The sequence below is a fragment of the Acipenser ruthenus genome, chromosome 43, assembly GCF_902713425.1.
Source record: "Acipenser ruthenus chromosome 43, fAciRut3.2 maternal haplotype, whole genome shotgun sequence".
Taxonomy (NCBI): Eukaryota; Metazoa; Chordata; class Actinopteri; order Acipenseriformes; family Acipenseridae; genus Acipenser; species Acipenser ruthenus.
Window position 1 is genome coordinate 732,837 of NC_081231.1, and position 24,723 is coordinate 757,559.

Below are 24,723 nucleotides of genomic sequence, written 5' to 3' on the forward strand. Positions count from 1 at the left end.
ATTATGATTAATGCAGTGCAGTTTGAACCTGTCCAGGTTTCCTATCCTGAGAGTTGAAGACAACTCTAAGCTTGACACAAGATTTGACTTGATTACACCTTACCAAAAAGAAACCAAATGTACCTACATTGTATAAAAGTGAAGTCAAGCTCATAGTAAAACATGGAATGGCTCCAACTGCTATGCAATAGTCTAATTCCCACCCTGGTGCATGCTACAAACCCACACACACAGTCTGTCCTTCTGCTGTCATCCCTCCTCTACTCGGCCTCAACTCCTTTCAAAAAGAGCAAAGCCAGCCAAGGCCAGTCATTAAAGCAATTAAAAACGGTGATGTCGACAGACACAGATGAAGGGGACAGGCTGAGCAGTTGGTTTCACTCAGTATTACGGTATTAGGCAGCCAGATTTATTTCGGATCACAAGCTGGGGATTTTAGGCTCCAAGGAAAAGGCCTCTGGCAAATGTGCAGACAGACACACACACACACACACACACACACACACACACACACACACACACACGTAAATACAACCAACAGCACACACAGGGCTTCATAGGGGGAGCTATAGTACTCTGCTCAGTCACGTGTGTAAAAACACAAAAAAGGTGCTTCTTAGAGATTACAATGCACCTTAAAACATTATAAAAATCTGATTTATAAAAATTAAGGCTCCCACACAAAACGAACAAACCCAACTAATTAAAACGCAGGAATAAAAGGTTAGGCAGGAAAGCGATGCAAGCTCCACTAGACATGGATTGTGCTCGCACAGTAGCACAGGCACTGCGTATATTAATCTCGTTGAGACATTTTCCGTTTATTTTTCTACAAATTAAAAAAAAAACAAAAGACACACAACACGCCCCCTTTTAAAATTTGCAGATGGTGCAGAGAATTCCAGCCGACCCAATTAAAATACATGGCAACAGAGTGAACTGCCCTGTGCTTTGGGGAAATGGAGGGGGTCAAAAATAGAAACTCCACCACGCAGCAATAAAGAAATCGTGCAGCTCTGTGCAGCGTGTTCAATCATTTATCAGAAGCAAAACTAAACCAGCTGTCAGGTTCCTCTTAGTAAAACTGCAATGCAATAGGATCTATATCTGGAGAACTATAGGTCCAAAACAAGCCACTAGTATAAAGGTTACATTTGCATTGGTTTGTCGCTCATATTAGTAACACAGCTGGTTTTTTGTACAGCAGTTTGATGTATTAAAAGTTCAAGCATCAAAAAGGCTTTTGAAAAATGTTCAAATCCATCAATTAAATAAATGCCATCTACATGGCTGGTGATTTTTTCGACAGAAGCAGAAAGCCACATTGTATGAGTAATTTAATAAACCATAACGACTGCACCTCGGGGTTGAGTAGAGTTATATAAAAACACGCTCTTCCAAGGAGAGAGAGAGAGAGAGAGAGAGAAAAGAGAGAGGTACCAGAGGGCTGCTTTATGTACAGCTCAGACCAAAGGTTTTGCATCTCCCTATAGAATGGACCAATTTTGCTTCAAAAGTCAAATGAAACCTGCTGAATGTTACCTTGTTAACATATTGAATTACACATTTCACGAAAAACTGACACTGAAAAAGCGACATTTTAAAAATCCAAACATGAAATGCTACTGTGCTACTAAGATATCTTTGAGGAGACATTGGTGATATCATTGGGTAATTTCTTTAAGATTACAGAATATTAAGATCTATTATTATTTATTTCTTAGGAGACGCCCTTATCCAGGGCGACTTACAATGGTTACAAGATATCACATTATTTTTACATACAATTACCCATTTATACAGTTGGGTTTTTACTGGAGCAATCTAGGTAAAGTACCTTGCTCAAGGGTACTGCAGCAGTGTCCCCCACCTGGGATTGAACCCACGACCCTCTGGTCAAGAGTCCAGAGCCCTAACCACTACTCCACACTGCTGCCCTGTTTTGTGGGTTTCTCTCCACACAAAGTCTAGGCAATGCAAATAAACTATTAGCCATAGCGGAAAATCTATCTATTCAGTGTGTGCTCACAGCCTTATTAACTTATTGACAATTACACATACCACTGCACACCTGAGCTTGTTACCTAGACGCACTGCGGCTAATCAAGTTGGTAGTAAAACCAGGAATGCGTGAAACTGCTATGCAATAGGAGTCTTACTCCCATCCCTGACCTGGTAACAAAACTGTTTCCTAGCCATAACAAAAGAAAATTGCTAGTGCTACCAGTAATGAAACACTTCAGTTAAGTGTGGAGCAGTTTGAGCACATGGTATAACGTCCGTACGGGTTTAACCACGATGTATATTGTGCAGTCTGACTTCCTCTGCTGACTGCTGCTTGTCAATCTGTCCGCATACACAGGCTGCTGAAGCCCTTGAATTGGGTCACCTCTCATGTACAGAGTCTATGATTACACAGTTGCAATACACTATCTGTCTGCAGCACCAGAGACTTGAATTTGTATTTCAGCACCACACTGATGGACAGCTCCCAGCCAGCACTGCTATCAAAAGATTAATGAGGACCCAAAACCTCGCTTCGTATCGCTTCTCCACTACATATTGGCATGCATGACTCCGGAAACGCTTTCTGAAATGCAAATCATGCCCAAGGAAACCCAGGTTAAAACGGACCAACGTTCCCAGAGCTAAATCTCAAAACATTTGGCACGAGAGTTTTCGGTTACGCCCTGCCAGATGAAATCCAACATGCAGACGCAACTCTCTCTAGTGGACGCCTACTGAAAACCCATCTGGTCAGACCTGCCTTTAACTGTTAGTAGAACTCTCCTTTTGGTTCTTTATGTGAAGCGCTCTGATGGGAATACATGTATATAAAATGCAAAGATGTAGCTAGATACACACACACTTGTTTTCTCGTGTTTCTCTGTCCATTTCCTATTGCGGTTCTTCGTAGCTTCTCTTTACCAGATTTCCAGTCACACCCTTAAAAGCGGATGCATGCTAAAAATAGATGTGTAAGCGTGCCGGTCAGATGAAGTGACCAGGTCTCCTCTCCCCATATCCCCAGAACGCTAAAAAAAATATACCAAGTTTCATGACAATTGCCCAAGTGGTTTTACAGATGCAAGAAAATGTCAGAGACACAAACATACTAACAGATGCACGGACAGACAGTCCCCAGATGTCTCCACTATATCCCTGGGGGGGGGGGGAATTAAAGTAATTGGGGTCTTTCTGAAGATCTTAAATGGGTCTTAACAGTGCATGAAAATGCACAAACCTACTTTATTATGCGATATTGTTAAGTGGAGCCATAAATCACTCTTAGGAGGGAGGGAACAATAATCTATATTCGGATTCAGAGGCATTAATTTCTGCTACTGCTTAAATGACCCCAAACCCCCTCTCCTCTGGATTCTTCCATTTCCAATAACTCCCTTGCAACTCTACCCTGTTAATTATGAATTGCAAGCCAGCACCATAAAAATCACAGCCTTAAACTCTCGCTGTCATTTACAGGTACTTCTGTGATCCAGTTTACACGAAGTGTGTGCACCGTGTGTTCTTGTGCTTAAACTGGCAGCTGTCGGGGAGAGACGGACACAGTTACAGGTGGGTACAAAAGCCGGAGTAAAAGATGGTACAGATGTCATGTAGACAAGGAGGTGCATTGTGTGAAACTACTGTAGTGCAGCACAGTGTGTTCGGATCCACTGCTTCATCTGTGAAAGCGTCGATTGTGCACCCAGTTTTAAATACTGCATTGAAATTTTGTAAATACTTGTATGGTTGACTACAAAGTATACTAAATTCCTTCAAAAAAGAACAGGAATTGATATTTTAGGAGACATAATTGTTGGGACTGTTCAACTGCTTTTATTTGAAGCCAATTAAATTAACCAATAGTGACTTCGATTCAACAGTAATTCGTTGCCAAATGTCAAAATCTATTAAAAGGGATTGGAAATGCATTTTAAAAAGGAAATTTGGACAGGAATTGACCTGAAACCCTGGGTAAAACATTTATAAAATAAAAATAGCAGGGTAAACTATAGGGCAGCAGTGTGGAGTAGTGGTCAGGGCTCTGGACTCTTGACCAGAGGGTTGTGGGTTCAATCCCTGAGGGGGGACACTGCTGTTGTACCCTTGAGCAAGGTACTTTACCTAGATTGCTCCAGTAAAAACCCAACTGTATAAATGGGTAATTGTATGTAAAATAATGTGATATCTGTATAATGTGATATCTTGTAACAATTGTAAGTCGCCCTGGATAAGGGTGTCTGCTAATAAATAAATAATAATAATAATAATAATAATAATAATAATAATAATAATAAAGTAAATGTATAGTATAGCCATGGGGAAAAGCATGGGGCAACTGTAAAAACACCACGGGAACACTTAAAAGCAGGTTTGGTTGTCCTAAAAAATGTCACAGCTGATGGTTAAAGGGTTAAGGACAAGATGCCTTGAAATACCCCTTCCTCCGAAAGACCAGATAGAAAATCTGATCGCCTGCCTGTCAAATGTCACTCTGCCAGGGCTGTCACGTCAAGAGGCTGGCAAGAACCGGCCTGCCTTGTTTTAAAAGCAGGGAGCAATCCGAGGGGAATTCGCTTTAAAAATCGCTCTTCAAATTTGTAGAAATGCTTCCCGCTTGCCGGCTGCAAACTGACTTATTTGACAAGATTGACCGGATGAGAGTTGCTGGAAAATAATTTGTTTGAGGCTTTTTTTTTTTTCCTTGCATGAGAATTGTAGGGATTCAAAAACGGGTTTGTTAAAGTTCTGATGTCATCTTTTAATGTAAACATTAATCTTTCCTACTCCCACCCGAAGAGACCTTTGAGGTCTTGAAAGCTCGTGATGAATTATTGTTTCGTTAGTCCAATAAAAAAAAGGCATCACTTTTTGACACGGCCGCCATTTCATGGCTCAAAAGGGAAAACACTGGTGACTTGATAGTAAATTTATCTGCAGTACGGAACTACCCATTGCATAGCAGTTTGATCCATTACTGGTTTTACTATGAAGACACACCTGAGCTTGTTACCTACACACACTGGGGCTAATCAAGCTCGTATTAAACCTGGAATGGGTGAAACTTCTATGCAATAGAAGTCTATCCATCTCTGTGCTAAAGAAACAGAACAGACACTTCCAGCAGAAGTCTTTGTCTTCAAAAGATTTATAGAGCTTCTATTTCTGCAAGATTTTGGCTACAGAGAGAGACGGAGAGACAGAGAGACAGAGACAGAGAAAGCTATTTATTTATATAGCACCTTTAACCAAGGCGCTTAATTTTTAAACTAAACGGTACAATCAAGAGAAAATGGCTGAAGGAAGAAGGTATGTTTATTGGGCAAGGGTGAGGAAGTAGAGAGAGGTGCTACTGTGAGAACAGAGGCTAGGGCAGGGTTGGGCAAGCAAGCAAGCAGGGTCCTGACCGGGGGTTAGGAGCTAGGGCACGCAGTTAGGCTAGGGTGAAAAGATGTGTTTTAAGGGAGGAGCGAAAACTGCGTAGTGTAGGTGACTTTTATATGGAGTGGGAGTTTATTCCAAATGAAGGGGAGCCAGGAGGGAGAAGGAACGGAAAACGGGATTGGGCACAGGGCGAGGGTGGGACCGAGAGGGACAACAGAGTTTGAGAGCGTAAGGGACGTGGGGGGAGCATAGGAAGTGATAAGTGCAGCCAGGTAGGGTGGGGCGAGACCGTGGAGGGATTTGTAGACTAGAATAAGGAATTCAAATAAGCAGCGATAGTAAAAACAGGGAGCCAGTGTAGCTGGAGGAGAAAGGGGGAGGTATGAGAGGAGAGGGGGGAGGTTGAAAATGATACGGGCAGAGGCGTTTTGAATTTGCTGTAGTGGTGTGAAGGCGTAGAAGGGAAGGCCAAGGAGGAGGGAGTTGCAGTAAATCGAGGGGGGTGAAGATGAGCGCATGAACCAGGAGATTAGTGACAGAGAGAGATGGAGGGGCGTATTTTGCGGATGTTAAATAGGTGGAGTCGGCAGGTGCGTGTAGTGGCTGAGATGATCAGCAAGGGAAAACTATACTTCCTCTCTGCACATTTCAGAAAGAAAGGGGGCTGCTCACTCTAGTAATAGAAGAAATTGATGTGCAACGGTTAGCGAAACGAATAAGCTTAACACTCCCCTTGGCTTACCGAAGCCTCCAGGTTCTAAAACCCTGGCAGGCGGTGCTGGAACATCTTCATCCAGGCTCGGTGATCTGTCGGATTCATAACCCGCGGCACGCTTTTGTCAGTTCCACAGCTTAAGTAAACTCCACAGGGTCTCTCAAACTAAACAAACCGTGCTTTTGTTATTTGCTGATCCTTGCATTGCAAACACAGGGTTGGATGAGGAGAGCACTGCAGTTATGAGAAAAAAAAAAATTAATGTTTGTCATCTTTGACTGCAGGGAAGAGACAGACAGCGGTAGAACGCTAGAAGCAGATCAAATTGATTTGTAATCTATGTTTAGTAAAAGCCAAATGGATATGATCAACCGACTGCAAAAAAAACTCTGGTTTCTCTTACAGCACCTGGAAAAATCCTGGATTCTCAGCGCTGCAAAATGCTCTAAAAACACAATCCAGCTGTGGTTTAATCCAGGTATCAGATTACAGCCCATCCCAATCTGCTATAGGAGGCTAGGAGTATGTGACAAAGTTTGGTGCAAAAAAGTCAAGCCAGTTACCGTGCTGGCTAGGTATGCAACGATTCACCTTTAAAATCGCGAGGCTTTCTTTACAGGATATAAACTGCATCTCAATAGGAGGCGTGTATCGTTGGCACGGGGATTTTCGAGACAGACAGTACAGCTCCTTGCAGATCTTCAAGTGGTTCTTGAATGAATTCTCTTGTCAAAACGGCTGACAAATTATGACCATTTGATGTCGTGCATCATACAAAAAAAAGGGGTCAGTCGAATGTATCGTGATAAATATCGTATTGGGACCTGCATAGTCATCAGTGCATCATTGCAGCCCGAGTATTGACCATGTAAGTGACAGACAGACAGACAATCGCTTAATGGTCAGGGATCCAAAAAAAAAATTGCTTGCAGAACACACTATAAAAACACAGGGGATGTTTTCCAGGATATAAAAGCGATCACAGAAAGACCTGTTCACAGCAGAATTCTCTCCTCCTCCAGGCGAGCGGTCTGGAGTCAGTTTCGGTTTAAGGAAAGGTTGAGACAGCCAACAAAAGAAACTACATTGCAAACACCGGGAGCCTAGAACGATCAGAGAGAGCGACATTAAAATACACTAGCAAATTTCTCTTTGTTGTATGGCTTAGTCGTTTTATTATCTTTTTTTATTATAAATAAATAGGTGGTTGAAAGGACATTGCCCCCAGGCTTTAGCACTGCATCTGCGATTGAGCAGTCCAGAGTTTACACAGTTCACACAGCTCAGTGACCCACTCTGACTGATCTGGGGACAGTGTAGCCTAGCGGTTAGAGGATGGGACCCGGACATAGGAGATCAAGCTAGATTTGAATACACAGCCGCAGGCTGCAGGGATGGAAATAAGACTTATTGCATAGCAGTTTTACCCATTCCAGGTTTTACTACTACAAGCTTGATTAGCCAGTGTGCAGGTGACACGCTCAGGTGAGTCTTGGTAAAATTCCTAGTAAAACCAGGAATGGCTCAAACCGCTATGCAATAGGAGTCTTCACATCTCTGCAAACTGCAGTTGTGTATTCAAATCTAGCTCCCAGTCACAAGCTCCAAGGGTTAGAGATGAATTTTAAATAGGGGGGAAAAAAAAAAAACAGAGCCCTGACTTCCAACAGCTTTGCATTTTAAATTCTATGACCTGTCAAAACATATATCAGTGGAACAGCCAGAGAAACTGCAGGGAGACGGCACAGCAGCTTCAAAAAAAAAAAAAAAAAAGGAGGTGCTTTTCAGGATAATAATCTCTCCTTAATTCGTGATCTGCTAAGAAAGCTAAGGAGTAACAGCAGAAGCAGTGTCAGGACTGGTTAGCATCTATACAACTTGTTAAATCACACAGAAACGTTTGCTGCAAATGGGCAATACAGCTTTGATTGCGAATGGAAAAAAAAAACACTTGCGTTAAAGCATATTGTGACAATTCACATAAAAACATTTAGATCTGACCTCCATCTAAGTGTTACCAGGTTAATCATTATTACAAAACTATCTAATTCAAGCCTTGTTACTTTTAAGAGTTAAAAAAAAGGTTGTATGCCTGCTTAGTTACATTTATCATACGGCTATTAAAATTGATCTTAATAAAAAGCACAGCTATCTGGATGGCACATATATAAAATGCATTTTAAAAAGCAAATCTATGTGAAGAACATCTCAAGCTGAAATCCATGCAAAAAATTCAAAAGAACTTATTTTGGATAAAATATTTAGCATCATGCATGCCCTTACTTGCATGCAGATGGGAAATAAAACTCCGACTCCTTAGCAATCTCACCCATTCCAGGTTTTACTACAAGCTTAGTTTAGCACCTTAAGACACAGTAATTTCAATTGGAACCGTTTGGGACAATTGCAAACATTTAAAAGCGGACAGAACAGAGGCTAAAATCAGGGATGGCAATAAGACTCCTGTTGCACAGCAGTTTCACCCATTCCAGGTTTTACTACCAGTTTTATTTGCCACAGTGGCTAGGTAACAAGCTCAGGTGCATCTTGGTAAATTCCAAGTAAAACTAGGAATGGATCAAACTGCTATGCAACGGGAGTCTGATTTCCAGTTGTAGCTCATTTCTACAAGTTAACCCTCTATTAATGTTTCGGATCTAATTGACCAGACACTGGTTTTCGTTCACCGTAAATGTTACATCCTGCTATAATATTATGACTTTCCCTAGGTTGGAGGGGGTCATACACACAGAGAAGAACTTTATTAACCCGTGCAGACCTTCACCAGAAGAAAAAAGCCAAGGCAAACCAACACAAGGGAAAAAGAAAACAAAACAGAGGATTTGAGTGGGGGACGGACGTTGATTTAACATCTCATCCGCAGGACGGAGCACAAGGAGGTTAAGTGACTTGCTCAGGGTCACACACACAGGGAGTCAGTCAGTGGCAGAGGTGGGATTTGAACCCGTGACCTTCTGGTTACAAGCCCTGGACTTTAACCACTGGACCACACAGCCTTCAATTAAAACATTTACTAGGAACAGAATCCTTGGAGACGAAAGTGCTCCAGACAAGCTATACCGAGCACACATCGTAACAATTCATGCAATCTAGGGCAAGCCACGAAACTGTGGAAGCCAGCGTATGAACCCATCTGCAGGGAACAGCACCCTCCCTGCTTGTCCTTAGCATGTTAAATACTTGTGTTTGAAATACATTAAGCAAAAACGCCTTTTAAAAAAAAAAAATGACAGCAGTAGTCCTAATTCTAGGGCGACACTCGTTCAGAGTTTAGCCAGAGGACATGAAAATTGCAGCGATTTCCATCCGACAGCTTTCAAGAGCGCGGAATTCATTATCCAATTAAAATAGTGAGCTGCTAACCTGCAGGAGACTTAACAAGAGAGAGCAAGCGAGAGAGAGCAGCTGGAGGTTTTCTTCCTGTCTCCCGGTCCCCGCTGTGTTGGGGCCACAAGTCAGGAGACGAGACAGAGAAAGAAAAAAAAAAGGAGAGCCTGGGGTTGAATCTTTGAGCACGCTTCAGGGCCTCTCCATGCTTTTACACAGAGAGGAGTCTGAACTCGCACAGAGGCAGCTTAGCACTGCAGCCTCACAACTCTGCAAATCCACGAGGGTCAAACAAGGATCAGAGGTCAGAGTGGGGGAAATAAACAAAAACGGCACTAAAGCACTAAACCCATCCCAGGGATGGGAACAAGACTCCCATTGCATAGTTTGATCACGACTAGCTTTTGAGACCAAAACAGATTACTAAATGGAAGGATCAAAAAAAAAAAAAAAAAAAAATGCCTGAAGCAAAATAATCTAAAATTGATGGGATGCAAATGTATTTAAGCTTTTAAATCAAATCAAGCAAGGTCAACTCTGAACAGAGCAACGCACGGTTAACGCGACAGCTTATTGAAAATGTCAAAATCGAAAGAGGGGAAAGTTTGAATTTATAAACAAGAAAAAAAAACACGGTTCTTGATATTGATGCGGAACAATACAAAATTTAATTTAGGCCACTAAACAGAAGCACCAGAGCCTATCTAAATGTAAAACTCCATTTACACACAATTCTTAAAACGGACAGAACGTGATCATTTAAAAACGCTGGGATAATTTGGCATGTTTATTAAACTCTTTCCTCCTTCAGAAGAAATTCATTTTCAGGAGTACAACACATTTGTCATAACCAAGCATGCATACTGCAAGCTTAATCTCCATGCGAGTCCAGGCTTCTTATTTTATTTAAGCATGCAGGGCCAGTACTCTGAAGCCTCCAGCATGTCCAAGGAGTTTGAGCAGGGTTAGAAACTCACACTAGCCCTGCTGCTGCTGCACCCAGTCCTGGGGTTCAGAGCTCCCCTCAATGAAGTCTAGTATTATTATTATTAATATTGAAATGATCAGGAGCCAGGAGTTTGAGCAGGGTTAGAAACACACTAGCCCTGCTGCTGCTGCACCCAGTCCTGGGGTTCAGAGCTCCCCTCAATGAAGTCTAGTATTATTATTATTAATATTGAAATGATCAGGAGCCAGGAGTTTGAGCAGGGTTAGAAACTCGCACTAGCCCTGCTGCTGCTGCTGCACCCAGTCCTGGGGTTCAGAGCTCCCCTCAATGAAGTGTTATTGAAACAATTTGATGTTAAAACTGCAAGATACTGAACCAGGCTCCAGCCATGTACCCCTACTTGTTTTGAAATGTTCTTGCAACTGCAAGATACTGAACCAAACCCACTGAGCCAGCAGCAGCTGTCTTCCCTCCCTCCCCACACAGCAGAGCGATCACAGATCGCTAGCAGGGGCCATTAATAAGCCTAACTGCATCTGAAACGTCTTTGATAATCCAGTTCCTCTTTTTAAAAGGCAGGCGAATAGGAATCAAGGGCTTGATCCGGCTTACTTTGATTTCCTGCCCATGTAAAAAAAAAAAAGCTAATTAATGCAATTTATGTTTTAGAAGTCTTTGCTGGATAGCTGGCCAGGGGGGGAGGCAAGACTAGAATTGTAGATCATTTCAAAATGCCCTTGGACACTTTTGTGGGCTGTAAAAACGAGAAATATTTTTGTAGGTGCGGTGTGATCAAATGTAGAATTAAAAATAAATAAAATGAGGGAAGGAGAAGGAGAAGGAGAGAGGGGAATCTAATGTTTAAATCATATATACACCAGTTAATTGTTGTATTGTTATAACTTTGACAATACTTTTAATAGTCATGCCAACAAACACATTTGAGAGAGAAATGACAGTAAATTTATAATCCCATTTGCAGCAATTAAAAAGAATCACATCCTTAGCCCCACCCCTCCCTTTCTAAAATCGGCAATACCATCATCAGCCCCTCTGTTTTGAAGATCTTTGCTCTTATTATAGAATTCAGAATCTCTGAATACTCTAAATTCTATACAGGAGATTAATTCTCATTCTAAACTCCCTGCTATGATCTAGCATTTATTTTTTTTTAAAACACACACACACGCAGTCTGGCAGCAATCAAAACGCGTGACCTAAAGCACAGGTAGCAGAAGGCTGCAGATTTATCTACAACGACAATTCTGAAACAAATCGCATGACCAGAATAAATAAAAAGCGACACTCAATGCAATAAAAAGTAGCGATTAGGGGAAGTTGACAGCTGCAGAGGCTTGCGGCAACCGAAGTTCCAAACACTACCCCCCCCCCCCACCAGCCCCCCAAGTTCTGGGTTAACTGCAGGCACAGTGAAACTAACACACCACTACATTTTAAAAACTCCAGTGTCAAGGTATCAGAACGCATTATAGAAAAACCTGACAGTTGCTATATAATTAACTGCATAGAAACCAAATCTGATTGAAGCAGATAGCGACTGTGCGTCTGTATTCCCCCAGCGAATAAGTACCCCTGTAAGTGGCACCAATTCTAGTCCACAGCTTAAGTACCATCATTAGGTTGTCACAGTGCGTGCCTGTTGTCTTAAAGCCAGCTATAAAATATAAAAAAAGGCAGCAATATCTTTCACATGATTTATTCTCACCTCTGCTTTGGGGATGGCGTGGGCTATGAATCATTAAAACATCTACAATAGTATATAGATATATTGCCAGTGGCGTCTTGGGACTTTGAAGCCATTAAAAGGGTGGCACGCGAGGGTACGATATACTTAACACACAATTCTACCAAAACGGCAGATCCTTGACCTTGGTAATATTAAAACGCAAACCACATTTCTAAAACTTCTTTACAAAAAAATAGTAAAACAAAACCAGCATGGGCAGCCTTTAATATTAAATTATCCTTCATCATTATCCTTTGATTAGCACCCTCTAGTGGCTGCAACATCCAGCCTTCACCTCCTGAACTGAAAATCAATACGCAGTAATTTGGTCATGTGTCAAATCAACTTCATAATTTCTGTATTCCTCAAATCTGTCTTAATGACAAAACTTAACCACAAATGGTTTCTATTTCAGTGTGAGTGTAGTGTAACCCGCATGCGATAACACCACTTAAAGGAGATAATATTGCAAGCACTAATAAAAGGATTGATTTTAATAGCCTTGGTTAGATTTAAATAGCAGTGAGCTTCCCCTGTCTAGATTGCTTGATACATTAATCCTTTTAGCAGGGCAATTCAAAAACGTTATGCATACGTTTCAGGGCTGCGTTTTCATCTAGGGGCTGCGAGCCCCATTTGAAAAGACGCTGCAGTAGAAGCCATGCTTTCTGGAGAGGTGCTTGCTAAGCGAAGAGGAAGGAATCGTAGGCAGGCAGTTTAGATGAACTGGATTTGTAAAGAAGTCTATTTACACAGTTGTGAAGCAACAAGAGCTTGTTTTTATAACCGTGAGAGTGATTGGAGGAGGAAGAATTGAAAAGCGTGCGAGATTAAATGCAAAACAACTCATTGAAATGCATTGGAGCATCTGTTTTTTTGAGAGAGAGGAGAGAGAGAGAGAGAGAGAGAGGAGAGGGGAGAGAGGGGAGAGAGGAGAGAGAGGAGAGATTCTGTTTAATATTTTAATATACAGGGAGGGTTCTGTTTAAAAGAGGAAGGAGAGATACTGGTTAAAATATATAAAGACAAATCTATTTTAATACTAGTCGGTTATGCCATGTATGTAATTTGTCATGCCAATAAAGCCAATTTGAATTTGAGAGAGCGAGATTTTTCCCCCTGACATTCTATAAAATAGTTTATGAAATTTACAGAGGGACCTTTGTCAATATTATTTGACACGCTTGCCCAGGCAACGATAATACATAAACTGTTTGCAGTAGGCGTGCATTGAGAAAGAGTTCTAGTTCAAGGATTTTATATTTTCAGTACTGCTAGATACAAATACATATAAAAATTGTGGAGATCTTAATTGTTAAAATTGACAAGCAAAAACACATGCTTGCTCACCTCTTCAAACAGCACCTGTAGAACTTCTGTTTGTATCACCCTTCATGTAAATGTGCTTTATTTTGCTCTTATCTGCCCCCTATTTTACTTCATTTAATCCTGTACTTCAGAATATTGTAATCTGCCAAGTGTTTAACCTGTAGTACTTTGTATTTAATCACATCCTGATGTAACTATCACTATTATCTGCTGTATTATTGAATTGTGGTTTGTCACACTTGTACTTTGCTTGAACAAAAGTTATTGTATTTCTTGCTCTTATTGTATTACTTGTATTGTAACACTTGAAATGTATTTGCTTACGATTGTAAGTCGCCCTGGATAAGGGCGTCTGCTAAAAAATGAATAATAATAATAAATAATAATAATAATTGAGGACTTTGCATTGATCTCTAGTGCGAGGGACCATAGGGATCACCACAATACTGAAAGCTGGGTCTAAAACACTAGAGCAAATACCTATTCTTTATTGTAGATTAGGATGGATAAGGCTGAAAGCACAGACTATTTAGACCTGGAAGAAAGAAATCAAAAGGGGACATGACTGAAGTCAATAAAATTTTAGGAGGAGTCGACATCATTAACCCAAAAACATTACTCTGCAGAAGCCAGGACCAGAGGACACACTTATTCACACAGAGTGGTGAGGGTGAAGAATGAGCTACCAAGTCATGCTGTTGAAACAGAAACACTTGGATACTTTGACCCCCTTAAGCTACACAAGGAATTGCTTGTTCAAACTAATACGTTTGAGGAGCGACTCAAGCATCATGAGGAGGCCAATTTGGACGACTGGATCCAAACCTGGGGTCGGTACATTTTAAACCCTGTTTCGTGCAGCTCATTGCAAAACAACGTTAGCCTCGTTTGTGGGACACGCCTGCCCCTTGGACCTTGAGACCAGACTTGACCATTCTGAGATCAGCTGCTAGGAACCGGATGAGCTTAGGATGGGCTGAATGGCCTCCTCTCGTTCGTACATTATGATTATGTTTTGACCCCACTAGAACACAAAGTGATCCCCAGAGACTGAAACCTCAAAAGAAAAAAATGGAGCGGTCAAGCGTACATCTAAAAAACAAAGATGACTAATTCTGCAAACGCAGATCCATCTGTCTGTGACGAGCCTGAATCCCAGCCATGCGTTGAAAGGAATGAGTCACGATCTCCCTCTCTCTGCCTTGTTCCGACACCAGCTAAACTGGCTTGCCTTTGAACAAGGCTGTTAAAATGCTCCAGCTGGGATCAAGTGTTGCCATCTGCTGTGATATTCCTCTTTGTATCACATGGGAGGGGAATGCAGTGTTAACAAATAGGAGCATTGTGATGAAATGCTGCCTCTCAGAACTGGTTTCTACAGTCCAATGCACGGGACTTCCACAAGCTTGCCTGCGCTACTGCGAGCGCAACAAGTACCGAGATGATCCAAGACACTCTGGGACCCCTGCGTTCCCCCGACAGACCCACCAAGCAGTCCTGGCTTTACCAGGGGAGACTTTCCGGGACCCCAGTGCTCCCCTGACTGTAGGACTCCCCCTGCACATGACGGGGTCGTGTCTACCAGGGGAGAAAACCCCTCAACTTTTCAATCGAACAGCCAGCTGACTCTGAAGGGTTCCCTTCCAGTAAATTTTTTTTTATTATTTTTATTATTTAATAATATTTTTATTTAATTATTTTATTAATAATAATAATAATAATAATAATAATAATAATAATAATAATAATAATAATAATAATAATAATAATAATAGGGACAGGGAGACAGGCAAAACTGACTTCCCTGAGGAACCGTTATTGCTTCTCTCGGGACCCTTTCCTCTAAAAGGGGACGCAGTTATCTGGTTTTCAATTTCAATGGACGCTTTAAAAGTTAGGTGCTGCACACAACGTGCGCTGCTGTAAATTCTGTACAGGCATCGATAGCAGTCTGCCGATTTGATGGGAGAAAAGGCAAAATCAATAACACACATTTCACTCGAGACGCACAGAAAACAGAACCTACAGTCCTGTGTCAAATTCTGCTTGTTCTGCGTTTCAGCTGCGATTCTCACGGCTCTCTGAAAGCAAGAAGTGCAAGTCAGGACAGGACTCCGACACTCCTGCGTAACATAAAAGCTCTTCCGATTTCCTCTCTCGGATCAGGCCTTTCACAATCCAGGCTGCACATCTGCACACAACTCCGTGCGCTGCACCAATATTTAGCGTGATTAATCGCGTCTGGTCATGACAGGTCGAGAAATATTCAAGAAACACACAATTAAAAAGACAGGATCTCAATAAAAATTACTACCCTAGCTTCACCACTCCAGCACGACATGATTCGTTCCTAATTATTTTATTGCTGGTCAGTGCGTGGTTCTCCAGCCTGCATTGATGTAATTCAATTCTAAAAATCAGGGATTGACAGGCTGAATTACACGTGCGCGGACTGCCAATTTTTTTTTTAAAAGCCAGCACATGCACTGGGAAGAGATTCATAATCACATAATTAACACAGGATCTGCAAGTTCAGAAATATCTGGCTGAAATAGGAGTATCGGGTTACAGCCAAATGCAATCTGAAACGTCTACAGAAGCCTCCAAGTTTGACGATGACTGGTGCAGAAATAAGGCAGTTAAACTGCACCACCAAACCAGCACATCTTATTCTATATAGAGAAGCACAGCAATACTGAAGTTCACATTTTAACACACTGATCAAATAAATGTGGTACTTTGACTTGCATGTAAATTGGGATAGACATCGTATTGCCACCTGCATGTCGCGATGTGTCGCACCTCTAACCTTTAAAACGTGCTGCAGCCTCGTTTGACTAAACTTGCTGTCTATTACTGTGGCCTTCAGATACACGCTTATCCTGTACTAAAGAAAACCTACCCAAAATGATTGGTTTCAAAGTTTATTAAAAAAAGACGCTGGTTTCTCGCATCGGAAGGAGACAGCAAGCCGCTTCTTCCAAAACAAACACAGCAGCTCATCAAGTCGTGTGTTTTATACCCTGCGAGCGACCCTGTTATTTACAGCCGGGCTGATTGCGAGAGGCAACTTCCTCTGCGTTAGTCTGTCTTAAACCTCTCACATCCTAGAAAGATCTGCAAAAAGACCATGAGCACACAAAAAGGAAGTCTGATAGTTTGCCTTCCAGTCTCTTATAAAAAGACCCCCATCGAAAAGGTGCTTGGAATGGCTATGGAGGTTACATCAGTCGCAGCCCAAAATCGCTAGGCTGTTTGCACGGTCAGTGTGAAGGAACTAATGGATACTGCCAAAGCAGGGCTGCCCATCCTCCTTTGTTTGATTAGAGCTTAAAACGATGACCAGGGGGCGTTATCCATTGCAAATATATACCAGGTTAAAACAAAATACGACAGGTTCACTGAAGCTAAAAACAGCAGCAGCAGGAGAAAACATGACCTTTTTACCAGAACAGCTCATCACGATAACATTAGCATACTCTTTAGAGCGTGCTGGGTTTAAAAGCCCACTCGACAAGAAGCTCTTTCAGGTTGTAAAAATAAATAAACTGCTGAATCAATCCCATAGCATCACTGAATTTTGAAAAATCCATTTCACCTGGCAGGTTTGTCTTTACCACAGTATGATTTTAAAATATCCGCCATGGGCTCTCGTTTAAAGACAGGGATAAAACTAGCGAAGGGGGGGGGGGGGGGGGGGGGGGGGTAATTTGTACAAATCTATGCTCTTTAAAAAAATTACTACAGTGATCATGGCAACCGTTAAGCGATTGTCAGACCACAGCAAAAAAATTCACTTCAGTGCAGAGAGATGTCCATATGGGATTGGCTGAAGTTTCCAATCAATGCCATTATCTTTAACAGCACGGAGCAAAAACGACAAAAAACAGAGGCAGCGGTCATGCGATCACAGACCGTGGCAAAACATTAAGTTGACCCCCTAAAAAATTAAAACTGCAACAAAAAAGGCATGGACTATACAACCAAGAAAAAAAAAGGTCTCGCTTCGACTATTCAAAAGCACGCTCACAAGCTGAAGAGCGTTGTTGCTTACTCAAAAGGAGGTCAACTGGACTTCCAAGGCTGCACAAAAGAAAAAAAGCCACTATTGTCCAGATCTCTCCCAGGTGAGGATCCTTGGTGCAGATCGAGGCTAACTGACCATTCAAACTGCAACAGCTGCTCGGGTTTGTGAGGATCGCTGTTCTCCGCAGGAGGTCTAAGAACAGCGACGACTGCACTAGCAGGGACAGACTTCGCGCGCAGCAGGTTGGAGAAATATTAAAAAGGCACAACGGGTTCCTACCTTGACGCCGCGGATTCGGAACTCCGCCAGCGCGCGGCTCATTTTGCTGGCGGCCGTCTGGTGGTCCTTGCCGTGGGCGATGACCTTGACCAGCAGGGAGTCGTAGTGCGGAGAGATGACCGCTCCCTGGAAGGCAGAGGCACTGTCCAGTCTGATGCCCATCCCCTCACCGCTACGGAAAACCTGGAGAAGGAGGAGAAGATGATCATTATTTGGGGGGGGGACACTTGTTCAAAAGAAACTTGGGAGACTAGGGGGGTGAACTATGCATCATCATCAAATGCTGCAGAGTCGCTTCCAATAGGACCTAGTTTGTTTGACGTCTCATCCGAAGGACGGAGCACAAGGAGGTGAAGTGACTTGCTCAGGGTCTCGCACAGTGAGTCAGTGGCTGAGCTAGCCTTCTGGTATCAAGCCCCCTTTAAGCACTGGACCCCCAAGCCTCCTTAAATCAGACAGTGACAGCAAAACCAGTGTTTAAAAACACTCCACTGGGGGCCATCTGCTCCCATTACACTGAAACTCCCTTACATCATACACGCAAGTACAAATTATCTTAGTGTCTACATATATTTTTGTATTTATATAGATTTTTGACATGACCACACTTTGAAAACATCTTGTTAATGCAATCTTGTGGTTTAAATGCACAAATGCAGGCAGCGTGGATAGCTTCTAGAATAACATCAGTAACACGACATACCAGTCTCTGTAGGTCTGTTTACTGGAGCAGGAAACTCTACAACGTCTCAAACACACATGAAATATGAGCTCAAAACAGCAGGCTAATTAATGATAGACAGATTCATACACGCATGGGATTTCTATAGGCATGCAACTCATTCAGCAAACCATTAATTGCACATCAGATTAAATGCTAATTTATGCCACTCTGAATGAAGCGGCGCAGAATTATTGAGGTCAGCGCTTTGGATAAACATCCAATGAAGACCTGGGCTGCAGGTAAGGTCTGTGGTCTTTATTTCTTGCTCTGTTCGAGTTGCAGAGCCTTTAAAATATACTGTGCTGTGTTCTGGCAGCTCAGCGGGGAGCAGACTAGCCCCCCAGCAACATGCTTTGCAGGTTCAGCTATAAAGATGTCATGAAGCTGAACTGAACGTGCAAAGACGCCTCACTCCCAGGGCTGAATCAGAGAGCCAGCGTCTGGCCGTTAGGAGTTTATGGCCACACACCTGAGCTTGTTGCCTACACACTGTGGCTTGGGTCGGGGAATTCTTTAGCACCAGTTATTGAGAAATCAGAAAATCGAGGGCTACCCCAATGATGGATATATCTGGCTGTATATCAAACTTTCATTTTAAACTTGTGCAAATAGCAGTTTTACCCATTCCAGTTTTTTACTGTGAGCTTGATTAGCCACAGTATAGAGGTAATAAGCTCTTGAACCCATAGTAAAACCAGGAATGGATCAAACTGCTGTGCAATAGGAGTCTTATTTCCAGCCCTGCCACACAGTCTGAATAAAACGACACAGCAAAATTTAGATGCGTCAATTTTTAGGATTGACTGCAAAGATTGGGAGATGCCGCTTCTACAGGGGGTGTCCCATTAAAAACCAGGCAAGAGGGGCACAACTGATCATTTTGGTTGCCCATTTCTTGCAGGTACAAAAGCACAGTGCACTCTGATGCACAGTGCCTCAGATTTAACAGAACACCCTAAACCTGCACGATACGTTATTAATAAAATGAGTCATCTAGCAGACGCTTTTAGCCAAAGCTACAGAGACTAGGGGGTGAACTGCATCAACAACTGCTGCGGAGTCACTTCCAATAGGACCTTGTTTGTTTCACGTCTCATTCGAAGGACGGAGTACCAGGTGGTGAAGTGACTTGCTCAGAGTGACACACATGTGGAGTCCATGGCTGCGCTGGGATTGAACTGGGAACCTCCCAGTAAGAAGCCCCTTTAACCAGTAGCCCACCAAGCCTCAATATACACCTGGCTTGCGTAACAGCAGAGAGACAGAGACATCTATCTATGTAACAGAGGCACATAGGCGTATAACACATGATCAAGGAATCTGAAAAGAAAATGCACAAATAAGAGGGTACCGAGCATTGCTGTGGTCCTTGGGTATCCAATTCTCTTGAGTAGTGAGAAAACAGGAGAAGCACAAAGACACTGATCCCATTACACAGTGCACTCCAGGGTCCTTCAAGTCACTACACAGACAGCCAGAACCCTTTTCAAATCAGCGAGAGCACGAGAGGCTGTGTTAAGCTGCACACGGCTTGAGGAGCACAGTGGAAATGCGTTGGATTCTATACTACAACACTTCATATAAGCTGCTCATGTATAGTTTACTTGGAGTTGTGATCACAAGTTTCTGAAGATTCTGATCAATGTGAATTAGACTGCTAAAAAATGACAAAGCTTGGTCCTCTTCTCACCCAAACTAAGTTGTATTAATAAAAGGTTGTTATAAAAATTAGTGGAAAACACTAGTGGAGGCTTTGAGTAAATTGAAGCTCATAACAAAAATCAATAAACTCCTGACTAAGAGTTTTGCACATCAGTGTGTAAATGTATATATTATATGAATATATAAATTACTATGCTAATCTGGTCCACCACACGTACAGTGATGCTTCTCGTATCACGACCTGCAGATTGTGATCTGTATTGTACAGCTTCCTATCGCAGGGAAATCCTTCACACAGCAGGAGCGGTACAGCGATGGCTCAATTGCAGACACACAAAAAGCACAGAGTCTCTTCACAGAGGCTCCCGCGGACTGCGAGCAAGACCGCGCTGCGCACCAGCCCCTGTCTCCATGGAAACGGATGGAATGGGAAGCCTCAATGGCACAGGAAGGAGAGCAGATGAAAAGTGCTTGTTAGAGGGCGAGAGATCCTGTCTCCCCACCCGGACACAATCTTTGAATTCAGATTGCAGGGTGGGAGCAACACTAAGGAACCAGTACAGATTCATTTTTACTGGGTATTTAATGGTTTAGAAAATAAATGGTTTACACACACAAGATTAAAAAAAAACATGAATTCTACCCAGTCAGCTTTGTAGTTTCGTGATCTGCAGTTGCAATACACATCTTCCATATGCTTTCGTGTCTGCATCTATCTATTCAAAAACCACACACCACTCCTGAGCTGAGCAGCAAGGAGTGAGAGAAGAATTCAACAAAAAAAATCCATTGTTCTGGGTAGCAACCAACTCATTAAAAAGCAAGCGACTGAGCCTCCCTCTCTCGTCAGTCCCAACAGACAATAGATTGCGTTCGAAATGAAAAGGGGAGGACAAAACACAAAATCAGACGACACGCTATCGCCCCAGGATAGCTAATCGAATAGAAAGAGCATTGCGTTTTCATTTTTCCCTACTTGGCGTCCATTTAACTTGAGCAGTGTCTTTAAAACAAGATCTTTTTATTACTTCTCGCAATCCTAAACAGACCCAAGACTGAAGTTGTTTAAAAAGAAAAGCTCTCATGGAATATGGATGCAAAAGTAGTGTGAAAGAATAAATCAAATCGCACCTGGGATTCAATAAGAAGTAGAATAAATTGGTAAATACTGCCTGTTTCCAGTTTCAATAAAGAGGAAACAAGTGCAGGAGAGAAATTAGCAATAAAAATGGATGCTTGGTGGTGCAGCGGTTAGAGAAAGGGGTCTCGATACCAGGAGGTTCAAATCCCGGCTCAGCCACCGACTCCCTGTGTGTGTGCGACCCTGAGCAAGGCACTGAACCTCCTTGTGCTCCGTCCTTCGGATGAGACGTAAAACAAACGAGGTCCTATTGGAAGAGACTCGTAGGTTGACGCATAGGTCACCCCCTAGTCTCCAGGTCGCTTTGGATAAGCGTCTGCTTAAATGATCACTTAATATATAGGCAGGTATTGGATGAAAAGCTCAGTCCAGATCAAAAGGGAGCCATTTAAAAATGACTCCAGTGAGGCATTAGAGAGAGGATCATTGGTCAATGCTGCAAATCCTACTCTTAACTTTAGAATTACTAAAACAAAACTTAATGCATTCAAATGACACATGTTACGAGTTAACAGTTGAAATATGCTTGGCGACAATTCTTATTTGTATATATATATATATATATATATATATTATATATATATATTATATATATATATATATATATATATTACACACACACCACACACACACACACACACATATATACACACATACATATATACACATACACACACACACACACACACACAATGCTTGCCTATGCTTTTACAAAGGGAAAACCAATGGTTATTTTTTTTATGCTCTACTATGCGGCTATCGCAGCCTGTCTGACAGTCGCTGGTCTCAGTGGGCCAGTCTGTCAGCGAGCTACAGTGGGTATCCAGGAGACTGCAAACCTATCTATGAATGGAGTGTATTGCCGATCCTCCCCCCTCCCTCCTTGCTGACAGCCCTGGGGGGGGGGGGGTTAACAGAGCAGCGTTGCATCGCATGAACAGGCACAAAATCAACCTTGTTAAAAAAAAAAAAAAAAATCCATAATTCATTACGTTGTCCGGATTTAGTGTCCTTGTCTCGACTTTGACTTGCTGAGTTTAAGTGTCTAGTGATATTCCAATGATCGGAATGCAATTCTCGGAATTGACAAGGTCTGTGTTCAGCTGTGCCAGCGGAGTTTATGAACGTCACTGAACAATTAAATTCTTGGGGGGGGGGGGGGGGGAAGAGGAGAAGCTTACAGAAAAATCAACCAATCACAGTGAAGCGTTTGCCAAAATTCCAGTACCTCTCATCCTGTGTACAAATGTCACCCGTGCATAAAACACCGAACACTGATTCCAAATCAAAACCATTTACTTCACCATCGCGAGACACGAGATTACTCGACCACCAGTTTCATAGGTCGACTGTTGCGTTGTCATTTGATTGGTCGATTTGCCCCTACAGTCTGCTCACACCAACTAGTGGTTAGAGCTGAGGAGGGACTGGGAGGGAGGGAAGCAGTGTGGCTCTAGTGGTTAGAGCTGAGGAGGGACTGGGAGGGAGGGAAGCAGTGTGGCTCTAGTGGTTAGAGCCAAGACTGGGAGGGAAGCAGTGTGGCTGTTTAATCCAAGATGAGCTGTGAAATCTTACATTTGTTGGCTGTCATGGTAACCAAAAAACCAATCACATCCTTGCACACACAGAAGCTTTGAACAAAAGTATTGTACTGATCTGAAAAGAGAGACCAGGAGGCAAGCAACACCAAGTTACAGAAAAATAGTTATTTTCACAAGAGCGACTTAAAAAGGAGCGTGCGTTAAGTAAAATTAGGTTTTATCACCGGGATGGAAAGACTCCTATTGCACAGCAGCTTCACCCATTCCAGGTTTTACTAGCAGCTTGATTAGCCACAATGCACAGGTAACACTCAGGTGGTGTCTAATTAAACTCATAGCAAAACCAGGAATGGATCAAAACCGCCATGCAAAACAGGAGTCTTACCTTTCATCCCTGAAACAGACACTTGACAAACATGCTTATCCTTCATTCAAGAAACGCAATGGCGCTACGTGGTTGTGATTTTTAGCCTTTATTTAAAGCAGGGAAAGTCACATTGGAGATTAAAATCTCTTCTGCCAGGAAAAATAAGTCGTGCTAAAAACACAGCACCTCGCGAGGATCAACGCTCCAGTTCTGAACGTCGTTGAACGAGCCACTTGCTTACTAAAGACCCTCGGAGAACACGATGACACGGTGCTCGAACCGAGGACTGATCCGGCAGAAAACATAAACTACTGCTTAAGCCAGGATCGCTGGGGATGTGATCCGAAAAAGACTGGAGACAGAATCGCCTGAAGGAGGGGCTGCAAAAGAAAAATCAGTCTTAATACTAGAACACAAGCAGCAGTTGAGGTGCAGCATTTTGATCAAAATGCAAAACTGCAAATTGAGCAGCAGCTGTTTTTGTTTTTTTCCTAAAGCTGCTGTTCTGTGTGGAGGTTGTGGGTTCGATCCCCCCCGCCCCCAGCCAGTCATTGCAGGCTCACACACAAAAAAGTATAAAGAAATTTCTATCAAGGGTTTTCTCCTCACACAGAACAGGAGAGGTTAATATTAAGGATATCTACCAAAAGTAAAAAAGGGCACCAACTTGTATTTAAAATCTTATTCTCATACCAGCGACCATGCAAACCCTCCATGTAAAAAAAATCACACAGAAAATCAGAAGTTACAGTACGCCGAGGAATGAATCTCTGGCACAAATAAACGCAATTTTTTAAAATTAATAAACGTAGCCTTCCTTCCCTGCTGCTGCCTGTCACTCAGTACCCAGACAAAAACCTTGTTGCCATGGGAACAGAGTGACAGATTTCAGAAGTTTGGTGATTAATACTGGAGCGGCACTGCCACTAGACACCAAAAAGAGAACACAATTATTAAGTCAGATTTAATATTAGCTCTTGTAAACTCCCTGCAAAAGTTAAGTGCAGTCCAACCTATGCACCTGAATGTTCCTGAATTTAAAAGGACGACAATCTTCTACAATAGAGCCTCTCTGCTCCAGCAGCACAGAGGGAGGCTGTTCAGAGAGTTTAACAGCCTCCTTCTCTGCTCCACCAGCACAGAGGGAGGGTGTTCAGAGAGTGCAAGAGCCCGTTTCTCTGCTCCACCAGCACAGAGAGGCTCTCATACTTGGTTGCACACACACAGAGCACAGAGATGCCTTAAAAGGCAGGACTCATTATTAAGAGGGTGAAACCCTTATTGACTGTGAAACTAAACATTTCAGCGAACGCAGGGAGACCGGGCTGGCAACAATTATGATATTGAGCTGCTTGCGTTTACAAGTCAATTTACATCCTTCTAATGTGGGCTTCAGGGAGACACAGAAGAACAAACCGTTTGAAATGAAGCTGCTTAAAAATCAGAAAATTACCAGGGAAGACTGGGGGGAGGAAATAAACTAAAAACACAATGCTTAAAAAGACA

General features: G+C 42.5%; 1 protein-coding gene across 1 annotated transcript in view; it reads right to left on the reverse strand.

Annotated features, from left to right (window-relative positions):
• The window catches only part of LOC131709430 (pyruvate carboxylase, mitochondrial-like), a 105,899-nt gene that overhangs the window by 67,469 nt on the left and 13,707 nt on the right, over positions 1-24,723 (reverse strand). Inside the window, exon 9 of the mRNA XM_059011965.1 lies at positions 17,783-17,965. Coding sequence (XP_058867948.1) covers positions 17,783-17,965 — 183 coding nt within the window. The remainder of the gene's footprint in view (positions 1-17,782; positions 17,966-24,723) is intronic.